Source organism: Notothenia rossii (assembly GCF_949606895.1).
Source record: "Notothenia rossii genome assembly, chromosome: 9".
Taxonomy (NCBI): Eukaryota; Metazoa; Chordata; class Actinopteri; order Perciformes; family Nototheniidae; genus Notothenia; species Notothenia rossii.
This window is the reverse complement of record NC_136907.1, coordinates 35,219,313-35,233,107: the sequence shown is the minus strand read 5'-3', so window position 1 is coordinate 35,233,107 and position 13,795 is coordinate 35,219,313. Positions and strand designations below refer to the sequence as shown.

The 13,795-nt window shown below is 39.1% G+C and overlaps 1 protein-coding gene across 6 annotated transcripts in view; it reads left to right on the top strand.

Annotated features, from left to right (window-relative positions):
• The window catches only part of sytl2a (synaptotagmin-like 2a), a 41,917-nt gene extending 28,336 nt beyond the window's left edge, over nt 1–13,581 (top strand). For 4 of the 6 annotated variants that reach the window (XM_079648262.1, XM_079648261.1, XM_079648260.1 and 1 more), the window contains 10 exons: nt 1,634–1,735; nt 1,960–2,048; nt 2,264–2,365; nt 2,719–2,888; nt 3,096–3,198; nt 3,284–3,445; nt 3,528–3,624; nt 3,704–3,809; nt 7,248–7,453; nt 7,825–10,452. In XM_079648262.1, the coding sequence (XP_079504388.1) occupies nt 1,634–1,735; nt 1,960–2,048; nt 2,264–2,365; nt 2,719–2,888; nt 3,096–3,198; nt 3,284–3,445; nt 3,528–3,624; nt 3,704–3,809; nt 7,248–7,453; nt 7,825–7,973 (1,286 nt within the window). In that variant the 3' untranslated portion in view covers nt 7,974–10,452. Of the gene's footprint in view, nt 1–1,633; nt 1,736–1,959; nt 2,049–2,263; nt 2,366–2,718; nt 2,889–3,095; nt 3,199–3,283; nt 3,446–3,527; nt 3,625–3,703; nt 3,810–7,247; nt 7,454–7,824; nt 10,453–11,839 lie in introns of those variants that run through there. The other 2 variants (XM_079648258.1, XM_079648259.1) reach the window with 2 other exon arrangements.
• Nucleotides 13,582–13,795: the final 214 nt, after the last annotated feature.

Genomic DNA, 13,795 nt, shown 5'->3' with positions numbered 1-13,795 from the left:
CAGCACCAGCTGCAAAGAGCTGTGCCTTTTACTGTTTACTTCACTGCGTTTCCCTTCATTAGAACAGCTGAATAGAGATCGAGGCTCTACGGTTAACCACACACACCTATACACACATCGAACCACCAGAGTATTCCCCCTCGTTATATGAAGGAGATGTCGGTGCGCATGATGTGTGTGTGTGTGTGTGTGTGTGTGCACTCAGCTCCGCTCTGTGTGCGTGTTCGATGTGTTTGTGTGTCCCCGACACCACCGGCATTTGTTTCCGAATTACCACGAACAGTAATTTACACAAATCTGGTTCTCCATAGTTATATGTGTATTCCCAAGTGAAAGAAATTTGTTTAATCTTAATCTCGATGTGATAGTCCTGCCGGAGTGCAGCGGAACGAACGATACTATCATAAACAAATGCCCCCCCCCCCCCCCCACACACACACACACGCGCGCGCACACACACACACACAAAACGAGGCCACGCTTTATTAACTCTTTCGCACGCTTTAGTAACTCGTGCGCACGCTTTAGTAACTCGTGCGCACGCTTTAGTAACTCGTGCTCACGCTTTAGTAACTCGTGCTCACGCTTTAGTAAATCGTGCGCATGCTTTATTAACTCGTGCGCACAGGTTACTAAAGCGTGTGCACGAGAAGGTATCTCGTGCGAACGAGAAAGTAAAACGTGGCCACGTTTTATTTATTTTTCTCTCTATGAACCCTCCAGGGCTCTGTAAATGTTTACATACCAACAATAGAAAGATTATTGTACAGTATATAGAAGTCACAATATATAAAAACACAATACAAAAATATATAGAATAAGTAATAAAACACTGTAGTAGACTAAACTACTACTAACACTTAATAAATTATAAACATAGGATATATGTATACATTACAAAGTGTGTAAAGTAGTTGCAGCTTAAACTCAGTAGCTACAATATGTATAAAATGTTCAGGGTTTTGGAAGGGAGAAAGACACAGTGAAATCTGGTTAAACAGAAACTAAACAAAGGATGGAGCTCTGAGTTCTCTGCCCTCCAGAGGAGGTGTGCAGGGTTATAGCTGGTGGCAGGAATTACTTCCTATATCGATGATTAGAGAAGGAGCTCCGTTTTCTGTAAGCAGGAGGAGAGGCTGGGCAGGATAAAGAAATGGATACACACATTACCTTGACAGTGAGTGTGAGAGTATATCGGCCCTGATAACTTCCTCACTCATCTCAATTCACCTTTTATATTTCCCCTTCTAACATATAATACAGTTTAGATTTGGATAGCATTTAACCAGCATACATCAATTCAATTCCATTTTGTTTTGTTTTTGTTCAATGCATTTGTTTTTTTTTGGTTGACTGGCTTTTTGTGATTAAAGAACTGCTAATGCCGTGGATATGAATAAAACCCAAATATGGTGATTGTCCCCAGCGTTCACCGTGATGATAGAAAAGCCACTGTTTTGCACACTGAACTGATTTACTAAGCATTATGCCTGCCTAAAATACTCGACCAAAAATAAACTAGCCATTATTTTCCATATATTTAGACAGAAGCATTCCGTTTTAGATGGTTGTTAGTAAACCAGAAGTTGTGCTGAATGTACTTTTCAGAGCTCATTTTTTTCTTTTGTGGCAGGTTATGGTGACGCCTCTAGTCCCGTGATCGCAGCCCTGAAGAGGTTATCTTCAAGGAGCATGTCATCATCTAAAAGTCTGAAAAACCTCAGCTCACAAACAAGTAACAGAACAATTCTTCTTCAGATACTTAAAGTATACTTCTTAAAGTAGCTTAAGGTCAGAAAGCTACTTCATTATTATTTCATTTGACGAGATGTCCTTTATATGGGAATATATGGGAATAATATTGTCTCTTCTTAGGAGAAGAGTGGACCGGAAATAAATTAAGAGAACAAAATAATCAGAGTGTGAAAAACATTAAACTATTGGTCCTCTTTCTTCCAGGTTGCTCACTCCCTCCATCAGCCTCAACTCTGCCCAGCTCTGAGCAGATGAGAGGCAGTGTGTCAGTGACTGCTCTTCAGAACCACCAGGTGAATACCCACAACTGACTTTCGCATATGGCCATCACACAAAAAGTATGATCTCCAGTGTTCAACATCTGCACTGCAGTCAGGGGAGTGATGCCTTTACCACTTCAGCTTTCACTGAACTCTCTGAGTTCACAGAGGTTTTTTTCCTGTATGACCAATTTTCTTTTTCTAGGTTTATGTGTTTAACTGTCATTCATGCTCTTCTCTGGTATCAGACAGACAGTGACACCTTTGAGACCAACTTTGGCTGGAGAAGAAACACAGGGAGCTCCACGTCTAACCTCAGCCTCTCCTCAGGCATGGCCTCCATGTCCTCTGTATGTCCACATGCAGATCACTAGAGAATTATGTTTCTGATTGAAAAAGTCCTCCCTGTCTATGGTGCACAACTCCATCGGTTCATACATAAGACATACATCTTTAGAAATGACTCACCATTCAGGGGTTTTAAAAGCTCAACTATTTCTTAAAACAGCTGGTCACTGTAGATGATTTTTGTGTATTTTATGAATTATGTTGACCAAAAGAAACAACAGCAATTTTTCAAGAAGGATCATTTAAAGAAAGAAAATGCTTCATATGGGGTTACGGGTCAAAAGACAAACATAAAAAAAAGAAAGACAATCAAAGTACTTAAAGCAGTGATGATTGTTCTTTCTGTAATGAGCAGGTCGGCGGCAGCACCAGCAGCATCTGCCCTGCAGACTTTGGAGACGTTGAAGTCCAGGGAAGCATCCAGTTTGCAGTGAACTACATCCAGAAGCTTGGAGAGTTCCACATATTTGTTGTGCACTGCAGGGACCTGGCCATGGTGGACAGTAAGAAGAACAGCTCCGACCCGTAAGTGCTTGATATTTCTGCAACATAAAAATGGCAAAGGTAGAATAAATATAATTCCGCGACTTGGGTTGTGGAAATGGCACTGTTTGATCAGAAAGGAGGCTGAAACATTTTAAATGGAACTGTACATTTATTACCTCAAGAATGTTTAAGATTTGACTCTAAAAAAAATTTCTTCAGTTGTCTGTCTGTTCTAACCTTTTACAGGTATGTGAAATGTTATCTTCTTCCTGATAAAACAAAGTTAGGAAAGAGAAAAACTGTTGTTAAAAATAAAACTTTGAACCCCACCTACAATGAAATCCTCAAGGTAAGAATTTAGTCTTTTACACATTTCAAATGACATGTATACTTTATTTTATAAACGTTGTTGTTGCCTGCTTTCTCTTTCATAGTACAAAATCATAATGGGAGGGTTGAAAACTCAGAGTTTGAACATCTCGGTGTGGCACAACAACACTTTTGGGCGGAACAGCTTCCTTGGTGAGGTGGACCTGGATCTGTCAGAATGGGACTTCAGCAACACACACATAAATGAATATGCACTTAAAGCCAGGGTAAAGGCTTCGTTTCTTCTACACACTCTGTGCATGATAGAAGTGTTTGGATGATTTTAACTCACCCCGCTGAATCCTTCAGGTCTCAGCACAAAGTCCAGCATCTTTTCCTTGGCAGCAGGCGGACAGCAGGGGACAGATGAGAGTGGCTCTCAGGTTCCTGCCGCAGACGTCTCACAGTGAGCACATGAGTCCTCACATGGGATCCATTCCATTCTTGGAGTTGGACTGCTTATTTTTGTCTGATTGCATCCACAGGTAAGAGGACATCGAGGATGGAGACTGGTGAGGTGCAGATTTGGGTGAAAGACTGCAAGAACCTTCCTCCGGTCAGAGGAGTTATTATTGACCCCTTTGTGAAATGGTAGGATGTCCTGCAAACTATACACGGAGACACTAATGGCGCGTTTCCACTGCAGCGCGGAGCTCGCTTTAAGCGTGCCGAACCGTGCGGGGCCCGTTTTTGGTTGCGTTTCCACTTGGCGCAGTACCGGTTAGCGGGTCCTAATTCACAGTTTTTCTGGCCCCATAAAATCGTGGTTCTAGGGCCAGGAACAACCAGGCTGAGTCGGGCTGAGTATGCTAAACTAGAGTAAGGTGACCAGATTTTCAAAATGAAAACCGGGGACATTTTGAGTTTTGCGGTCAATATATCATTAACATATCCAATTTTCTTCACTGTTTAAGAAAAAAGGGGGACAATTCTGGTTTAATGTAATTCGAAGATTTGAACTGTTAAAACAAACAGAACAGAAGGAAGATAGCTCATATATGAGACTTCAAAGGTCTTTTATTTTGAAACTCTAGATCAGATTGTCCAGATTCTCTCTGAGTGACTAGATGGGGTGTCCTGCTATCACCCTGGAGTGAAATAAGTCTTTGATAATTTGACAGCTTTTTATTTATCCTTGTATAAAAACAGAAGGACAATAGCCCATATATGAGATTTCAAAAGTATTTTATTTTGAAATTCTACATCAGATTGTCCTGATTTTCTCCGATTGACTATATGGGGTCTCCTGCTATCACCCTGAAGTATTTGATTGACTTCAAATGACTCTTTGATTATGGACGGTTTCCATTAAATAATAATCAAAATATAGACAATAGACAATAGACAATAGATCTAATTTGAGATTTTAAACAGCATACATTTTAAATTGTGCTTCAGAAAGTAATGTTATTTTAGGAGTGTTGTGAGATGGTGTCAACATCAATTGAAATTAGTCACCCAGTGGAAATGTCAGATATGTCTTCATAACATATGTATACTTACATTCACTCACTTATAATGTGGTAGTTATACGTAGTTTGTTTTTTATTATTATTGATCACATTATATAGTACATATTTCTTAATTTAAGCTCCAGTATATATGAATATGTTTGGTGTGTTTTGTAGGTATATTTGTTATTGACCGAGTAAACGCTTTTATTTTGAAGGCAGTTTTTACAGGCCTTTACCGTAATCCATAGGATATTCGCGCACCGCAATACAACGTTTGACTGTGTTTTCCGAAGTGGGGGCTGGCTTGACCACAGTCTGTTTACCCAGTATTTCCTGAAATGAAACGTTTTATTTTACCTTACTATGTGTTTTTAACATATAAAAAACGGGGATATTTCCTGGGACAGTTTCAACTGGGGACAGGTCAATACAAACGGGGACTGTCCCCGGAAAATGGGGACGTCTGGTCACCCTAAACTAGAGAGAGAATCACTGGCAAGGGGGCTACAACTACAACAAGATGAATATATTTGACCGTGATTTAATTGTTATACACGTTTCAAAATGATGCCGAAGTAACAACATATCGGTTAGTAAAAACCATGAATTAAGGCTTTGACAAGTCTGCAGACAGACGGCAGGCGAAAAATCTTTTAAAATGCGTGTTTTCTAAATGGAGATTGGCTAAGCTAACGTTGTAAATGCTCCGACCGTCCACACTCACAACAACGGCTTATACAGACATAAATAAACCAGCGACTGTATTCGCCATGACACAGACAGTCTTTGGTTTGTACTTGTTTAACTTTTGTCTAGTTTCTGAACAGATATGAGGAGCTGTGAGCTCTGAGTGCTAACAGCTAGGCTGTGTTGTGTTTCTGGGGCTCTCATTTAAGATGACGTCACGGCTCCGCCTACACTGCGTTACTATATACTACCCCAGTTCCTAAACTGTAATGGAAATGCGCCATAGAGTGAGCCGGTCCTAACGAGGCCTAACCATACCGAGCGAGGCAGAGCGAGGCCGTGTAGTGGAAATGCGCCATTAGAGTTCGAATAGTAAGAACAATCAATACATTCATAAATATTATGAATGGTTGATTGATCTAATTAATCATAAGAATAACAAGAAAATATTAAAATAAATGTGTAACATAACTGAGAGATTTTGAAATATGCCAAAACATTTTTATAACACATCCTGTTATTTTTTCATTTAATGTAATTTTCTTTTCACATTAATATATATTGGTTTATTGAAGGTCGTTTTTTCTTCTTCATTCCAGCAGTTTCATTAAAACAATTGTGTCAGTCAAGACAAACTGAGCAGAGCCAGTCATGTGATTGGCTTTCAACAAAAGCCAATCACGCTGTGAGATAAAAACAGACAACGACCTTTAAAGCTCACCTATTATGCTATATTTGAACAATATATTATAGTGCCATATCTATACAAAACATGTCTCTGAAGCATTTTGCTCAAAATACCAAACAGATCACCCATTGTAGCATTTCTCATACCCCTCTATTTCAGCCCTTTTACTAAAAGCCCCTTTGGAGCGTCCACATACATAGGCCTGACGTGATAAGCAATTAATTGACTTATCGTACGATAAATAAAAATGAACTCGATAACTTTTCTGACCTCGATAAATTGCCGTTTACATGCCCGGTGAGCTGTGTCTGCCGTCCAGGCACGCTATGAGGGGCGGGGCTCACACACAGCCAGGTCAGGACACTCTGCGTGCAGCAGTGTAGCAGCCAAATTATAAATGAATAATATAGAGATAGATAGCTCATATTTATTTATATATATATATATATATATATAGAGAGAGAGAGAGAGAGAGAGAGAGAGAGAGAGAGAGAGTTTCTGTTTTCCAGCCTGAGTCTATTCAATGTATTGTTTTGGTTGTGTGTGATTTAATTCGTTTTCTATAATTTCATTTATTTGTTTTATTTATTATATATCATTTATATATTTGAATATTATTTCACATTTCAATAAAAAGTCCTGTTTGAAAGGATGTACTTGAATTATTATAATATATTATCATTATGTCAATGGTCTAAAATGGTGCCGACAATATTATCCTTTATCACAATAATTTCTGGGGAAATTAATTACCGTGACAGGCCTACACATGCAAGTAGTGAGCTCCGCTTTCTCTCTCGCGGATTTACCACAAGGACAGTACCTTTTATATCCGGCTTCTTTACGCATGCATATTCTCTCCAGAAAAGTACTTGCTAATGTAAACAAAGACCATATTACTTCCAAAACACGTCGCACATTGTTTCTGATACAGTGACGTTTCTGATAATGCCGTGTATAAAAGATATCAAAAAGTGCATTTTGCACAACAGGTGACCTTTAATATAAAACGTGCCTGATTAAATTCAATATGACCTGTTAGTGTGAGATGGAGCAGGATACACTCACATTTACAACATAAGCTAAGATTCTATGGTTATATTAAATATTTTTCAATATTTATTTGATTTATTAAGTTTATAATACCTGATTTATTTAGTTTTGAATAGTTTGTGTCTCCTTCCTTTCATTTTACTCAAGTACCGTGCTTCCTGACATGAGCCGAAAAATCAGTCAGAAGACGCGTGTGGTGAAGCGGACGGCCAACCCCATGTTCAACCACACCATGGTGTACGATGGCTTCCGGCCAGAGGACCTCAGGGAGGCCTGCGTGGAGATCACAGTGTGGGACCACGACCGCCTCAACAACCACCACATCGGTGGTCTGAGGCTGGGGTTAGGCACAGGTGAGACCCCCCGCTATCACTCTTCTGCTCTGTTGGGTACAGATTCTTACCTCATGTGGTCAATTTGTGATATTGGGCAATATGAATACAATAATACAATGAGCATTGGTTTTAATTGGTTTGAACATGGTCACATGGGATTAAAGTGTGATCAGAATGTGCGTTCAATTAGTTTACGCTGGGTGTGCATACTGTCCAGATAATGAACAGATCAGACATATTGCCTCTTCTGGAGATGGTATGCAATAAACACTGTTATTTATCACAGCGAGGGCTGTTTGCGTAGATGTAAATTGGGTATTTGTTTCGGCCTCACGCTCAATTAGTAGTTGTTTTAAATGTGTGTGTCATTTGTGTTGCGCTGTGTTCAGGGAAGAGTTACGGGACGGAGGTGCTTTGGATGGATTCAACGCCAGATGAAGCAGATTTATGGCAGAGGATGTTACAATCTGATGGTGAATGGGTGGAGGATGTTTTACCTCTGAGGAAGTTGGTGATGGCAAAAAGCATGTCAAAGTGAGATTGTATAAAATGTGTTGATAAATGTTATGAAACGTTACGAGAGCATAGCATATGGATGGATCTACAACAGTCTGTCTGATGGGTATCGTATCTGTATAACTGATGATCATCGTGTGGTACTTTGGTTTTTAGTAGGGGTGCACCGAATGGGAAATTCTTGGCCGAAACCGATACCGAAAATAGGAAACAGTTGGCCGAATGCCGAAAGGCCGAAAATTATTAAAATAAATATATATATATAATATAATGTATACATTTTTTACCAATGTTGTTCAGCTACCTGATTATGGAAAAAGACATGATTATGGCAAAACTTAACTTAAATAATAATCACTATTATGGGTCCATAAAACATTTATTCAGCACTTTTCAATGCATACAGTACATTAATTCCAAGTCAAGTGCATTTTCTTTTCTCTGTAGGATAACTACAACAAAGTGCATTCAGAACAAAGCCAAGGTGCTTTAAAACTGCATAAACATCTAGGCCAGTAGGCCTACACCAAAACAGTGTAAATAAAGACTGTAACAGCCATGCCTTCAACAACAACAAATGCACCTATAAGTTTGGTAACCTAACGTGTTGTTGTGATGACGTAATCAAAACGCGGCGACAAGCACGGCGCGCGACCATGCTCGCGGCTGGCTCACAGCCAACATGTCTGCCGCTTGGAGATATTTCAAAATATCAGAGAAAGAGGCGCGGATTGCAATTTGTAAAACGTGTTCAGCTGACATTTCTCGAGGGGGTGTGACTGCAAAGACTTTCACCACTTCGGGATTACTCCACCACTTGAAATCAAAACACCCGGCCGAAAGCCGAAAGGGCCTTTTTAACCATTTTCGGCCGATAATTTTCGGTGGCCGAATATTCGGTGCATCCCTAGTTTTTAGAGCCATAACTACGAGTTACGAGCTACTTAGTCCCTCCTTCGGTGTGGTAATTTGGTTTTTAGAGCCATGACTACGAGTTACGAGCTTCTTAGTCCGTCCTTCGGTCACATTTTAAACACTTATTTGCAATTTCCATTTCATGGACATCACTTTATGCATAAAAGTACGTGAAAATTACAAATGATCTTGTACACTTTAGGGACAATGATGTCCACTCAGTGGACATTAAGCCCTCTGGTGGAATTGTCCTGAATTATGCGAGACACCCCACAACTTTAACATTTTATATCTCTGCGGGGAAAGCTCGTCCGTCTCCGGTTCTTTTTCCACGTGGAAGGCCCCTGCACTGGCTATACATGTGGCACCCTTGCATATTTTTATTGCGCTCTGGGGCCGAACAGCATGTCTGTCCACTTGGAGTACCGCGACCTGTAGTAAATGTCCACAAAGTGTACACCAATGTGCCTAATATATTAGACCCTCCCGAAAAACGCGATTCTGCGATCGCAGAATTTACCGCATAATCAGCAAAATGGCGCAGATTTATAAAAGGCCGCATATTTATCAAAAGGACGCATAATCCCCGCATTTTTCCACACAAAGTTGAGAAAAAAAAAAGTTAACTCGTCTTGACATGACGTCATCAGCTCGCGCATCACATAATGTAAACAACACTGTATAGAGTCAACGTGTGGAGCTCACACGATAGAGAAAACACCAAGATGAAAATATCTAATCCATCTCATTTACCGACGAACATTTCTACTAAAGACCGGGCAAAAACTGGGGGGAAACTATTCTGCACCCCGTGCAACTGTGTGTTGGAGCATAAGAGAAAATCGACGGTGACGACCCACTTTGATTCATTCAAACATTCGAAAATGCTTTCTGCTGCTGCGGACAAGAAAGCCAAACAACTCACGTTCACGAGGCATCAACTTCAAAAACCCTTTCGAGGGCTACAAGAAACGAGGTGAGTAGCCTACAAGATTGAAGCTGCAGATAACGAACGAGTAAATGAAAAAAGAATGAGGCGGAGAAGTGTGTGTGTGTGTGTGTATGTGTGTGTGCGTGAGATTAAAATAGCCCAATTGCTTTTACAATAAATAAACATTGAATGTGTTTAATTGAATAGTAAAGGAGTTTAACGTTAGTGGCAGGTTGTGTGTGAGACAGAATAAATAAGACAGCCCAATATTTTAAAAAAAATCGATAATTTTTTCCCGCATATTTAGCATATTTCGCAACTTTCCGTACATTTCGAAACTTGCCGCAGTTTCACCGCATAAAATCACATAAAACCCCGCATGTTTAATCGCATAATCAAGGATTTTAGCCCGCATAATCAAGGAATTTAGCCCGCATAATCAAGGATTTTTGCCCGCGTTTTTCTGGAGGGTCTAATATATGTAAGTAATTATTTAGAATACATGTACAAATTGGGAAGAGGATACAATCTAAATGTTTAACTATAGCCTATACTAAGTTAAATTCTGATTGAGCACTAATGATTTGTAAATTATCCTGTTGTTCAATTATGTGATGATTGCATCAATAAACAGAATATTATTGTGACTTTTAAATTTGGTTATGGATGTAATGGGTACAGTGTTTCATTCATGTTTCAAAAAGTCAACACTAGAAAATAGACAGTACGCTCGATAAACGAATTCAGGCAACCTTTCAACTCCACTTAATTAAATGCATGGTTGCAACATAAAAATGTGAGTTAATTGATTTAGATAAACATTTTAAGTTGCAAACATTAATTTATAAGTTGTGTTGACGTAATAATGTTGGTAATTACATTAACTTAATATTGTGTGTAATTTGAACTCTGATTTCTGCGTTAATTGACTTAAAACAAAATTCAAGTTGTAGTAATGCAACTGGCTTGATAACTTAATTGTTCTACACCGTGAGTTAAGGATGTCAAGTCCACTCCGACTTAACATGCCTGGACAAGTTCCGACAGTTAAGACAAATAGAAATATACAAAGGACATTTTTATGTGAGTGTCATCTTTTGTCATTCAAATACATATAGCCTTGTAGTTGCACTGTATAGGCAAATTGCTGTTTGACCAAAATTAGCAGCCTTTGAACTGTGGATAGTTCTGTGAGAGGATACAAAGTAGTAGAGGCTACTGTGAGAGTAAAAATACTTTGGTTACTATTGTGACATCGCTTTTTATTAAAAATGAATCTCGGTGAAGCAGATCAAGGACATGCTTCTTGAGGTAGGATCGTTATTTAGAGTTGTCATTGAAATGTAAGTTGTTGGCAGTCACCCATTCAGAATATATTAATGTAGGGAATTTCTCTTTTTTTCCTTTTTCAAAAATAGCACAATACAATTGAAGTACGCAGAGAACTATAGCCATCCGCTGCCTTGTCGTGTACCTTGGAGAAAAGGAAGAGGACCTTTTCAAGAAGTTTAGCGACAGAATCAAAAATCTTGAAATAAAATAAAATCCATGGGCACAGGACAAAAGCACTGCTCTCTGTCAGTTACATTTTGAAGCATATTGCACTTTTGGCCACACCCCAATCAATAATATCTTAGCAACGTTCAGCATGGATAGGTGTTGACAGAAATGGCATGGGAAAAGGATTGTGTAAAATTTGAAAAGTGGCTTCTGCTCTTCACTTAACCAGTTCACATATTGTATGGAACCTGCAAAAAAGATGAGAAGGTACACTAAAAGTTGCACGGTTGTGATTGACAAAATCTGTCCACATGCATTTAAACACCAGGCAAAGTACTCAAAAGCACCTCTGTGTGTCTTCAGGACCACATTCCCATGACGACACACACATGCAGACTCAATGGGTGAAAACAATACCAGCGTTGCTTTAGCAGCTGATAATAATGGCTCTGAATTAGCTTAAAGTGACAGTTTAAAAAGTATGCAGTTACCTAATTCATTATCTCTTATGCGCTAACCTATTATTTAATGTGCTTCAAAAGGACATGAATATCGCCTTCATCAGTGACCGGTTCACCCCAGGATCTGCCATCGTGGTCGAGGGAAACAAATGAATGAGCAAGCCTTCTGTGTTAAATGTGTTCATACTGTTTTAAATAATGACTGTCGGCAGTGTAAACATCTTTGTTACATCTTTTGTAAAATGTATGTGTGTGATCTGCAGATTGGTGGCCATTGAGAGTTTGTTTCTGTAGTTTTACAAAAACCGTACAGATTTGACATATTTGGCACTGGTTTTATGCAAAGGCCTTTAACTTCGTTGTGATGGCAGCATTTATTTGCTGTGTCCCTATTTCCCATGGTATGGCTAATGTGTTTAATTATTATTTGTGGGGGAATTTAAATTTGTTTTATTCATCTTTTTTTTCAAGATTTAAATGAAGCTCAGTGCAAGTTCTTTCAGGAAGACTGGGTGTACAGTTGCAAGAAAAAGTATGTGAACCCTTTGGAATTACCTGGATTTCTGCATAAATTGGTCATAAAATGTGTTCTGATTTGCACGTTTGAAGTTTGCAAAAGAGCACCTGGATGTTCCACAGCACTACTGGCCAAATATTCTGTGGACAGATGAAAACAAAGTTGAGTTGTTTGGAAGGAACACACAACGCTATGTGTGGAGAAAAAAAGGCACAGCACACCAACATCAAAACCTCATCCCAACTGTGAAGTATGGTGGAGGGAGCATCATGGTTTGGGGCTGCTTTGCTGCCTCAGGGCCTGGACAGATTGCCATCATCGACGGAAAAATGAAGTTTATCAAGACATTTTGCTGGAGAATTTAAGGCCATCTGTCCACCAATTGAAGCTCAACAGAAGATGGGTGATGCAACAGGACAACGACCCAAAGCACAGAAGTAAATCAACAACAGAATGGCTTCAACAGAAGAAAATACGCCTTCTGGAGTGGCCCAGTCAAAGTCCTGACCTCAACCCAATTGAGATGCTGTGGCATGACCTCAAGAGAGCGATTCACACCAGACATCCCAAGAATATTGCTGAACTCAAACAGTTTTGTAAAGAGGAATGGTCCAAAATTCCTTCTGACCGTTGTGCAGGTCTGATATGCAACTATAGGAAACGTTTGGTTGAGGTTATTGCTGCCAAAGGAGGGTCAACCAGTTATTAAATCCAAGGGTTCACATACTTTTTCCACCCTGCACTGTGAATGTTTACATGGTGTGTTCAATAAAAACATAAAAACATATAATTGTTTGTGTAGTTTTAGCTTAAGCAGACTGTGTGTCTATTGTTGTGACTTAGATGAAGATCAGAACACATTTTATGACCAATTTATGCAGAAATCCAGGAAGTTCCAAAGGGTTCACATACTTTTTCTTGCAACTGTATATACATTCACTCCGCAGCTGCATATAATCAGCTCATCACAGGCGTTCTCTTTAACCTATTACATTTCACCTCATTCTCCAGCAGCCAATCAACGTGCTGCAGCCAAACTATAAAATGGTTCTCCTCTCTCCTGCAGTCAGCTGTGATTTCAGGTGTTCATGCACCTTATCATATGGCATGTGTCAATACATTTTCAAACTAAATGAATTCTCTCCTCATTGAAACATCATGTGTTGAAATAAACAACTGCAGTTCAAAATAAAAAGTGAATCGCCTAATATTTTTGTTGTGGAATTAATTTCTTTCTTTAAAAGGCAAAAACATGAAAAAGCTAAGAAAAAAAAATATTGAATACAATATATTTGGAGCAACTTAATTTATAAATGGTTGTCAACTTAAAAAATGTGTGTTCACAATGAGGGTAATTAAGTACATACAACTTAAAATTCCTTTTAAATCATGTGGTAAAACTAGTCGGAACCACTTAATCTTTTGAGTAATGAACTTCAAAACTTGTGTTTCTGCTACCAATTATTAAGTAAGTGTTAATTAAAAACACCTCTGATTGTAGAGGAAAAGCCTTCTCTCCT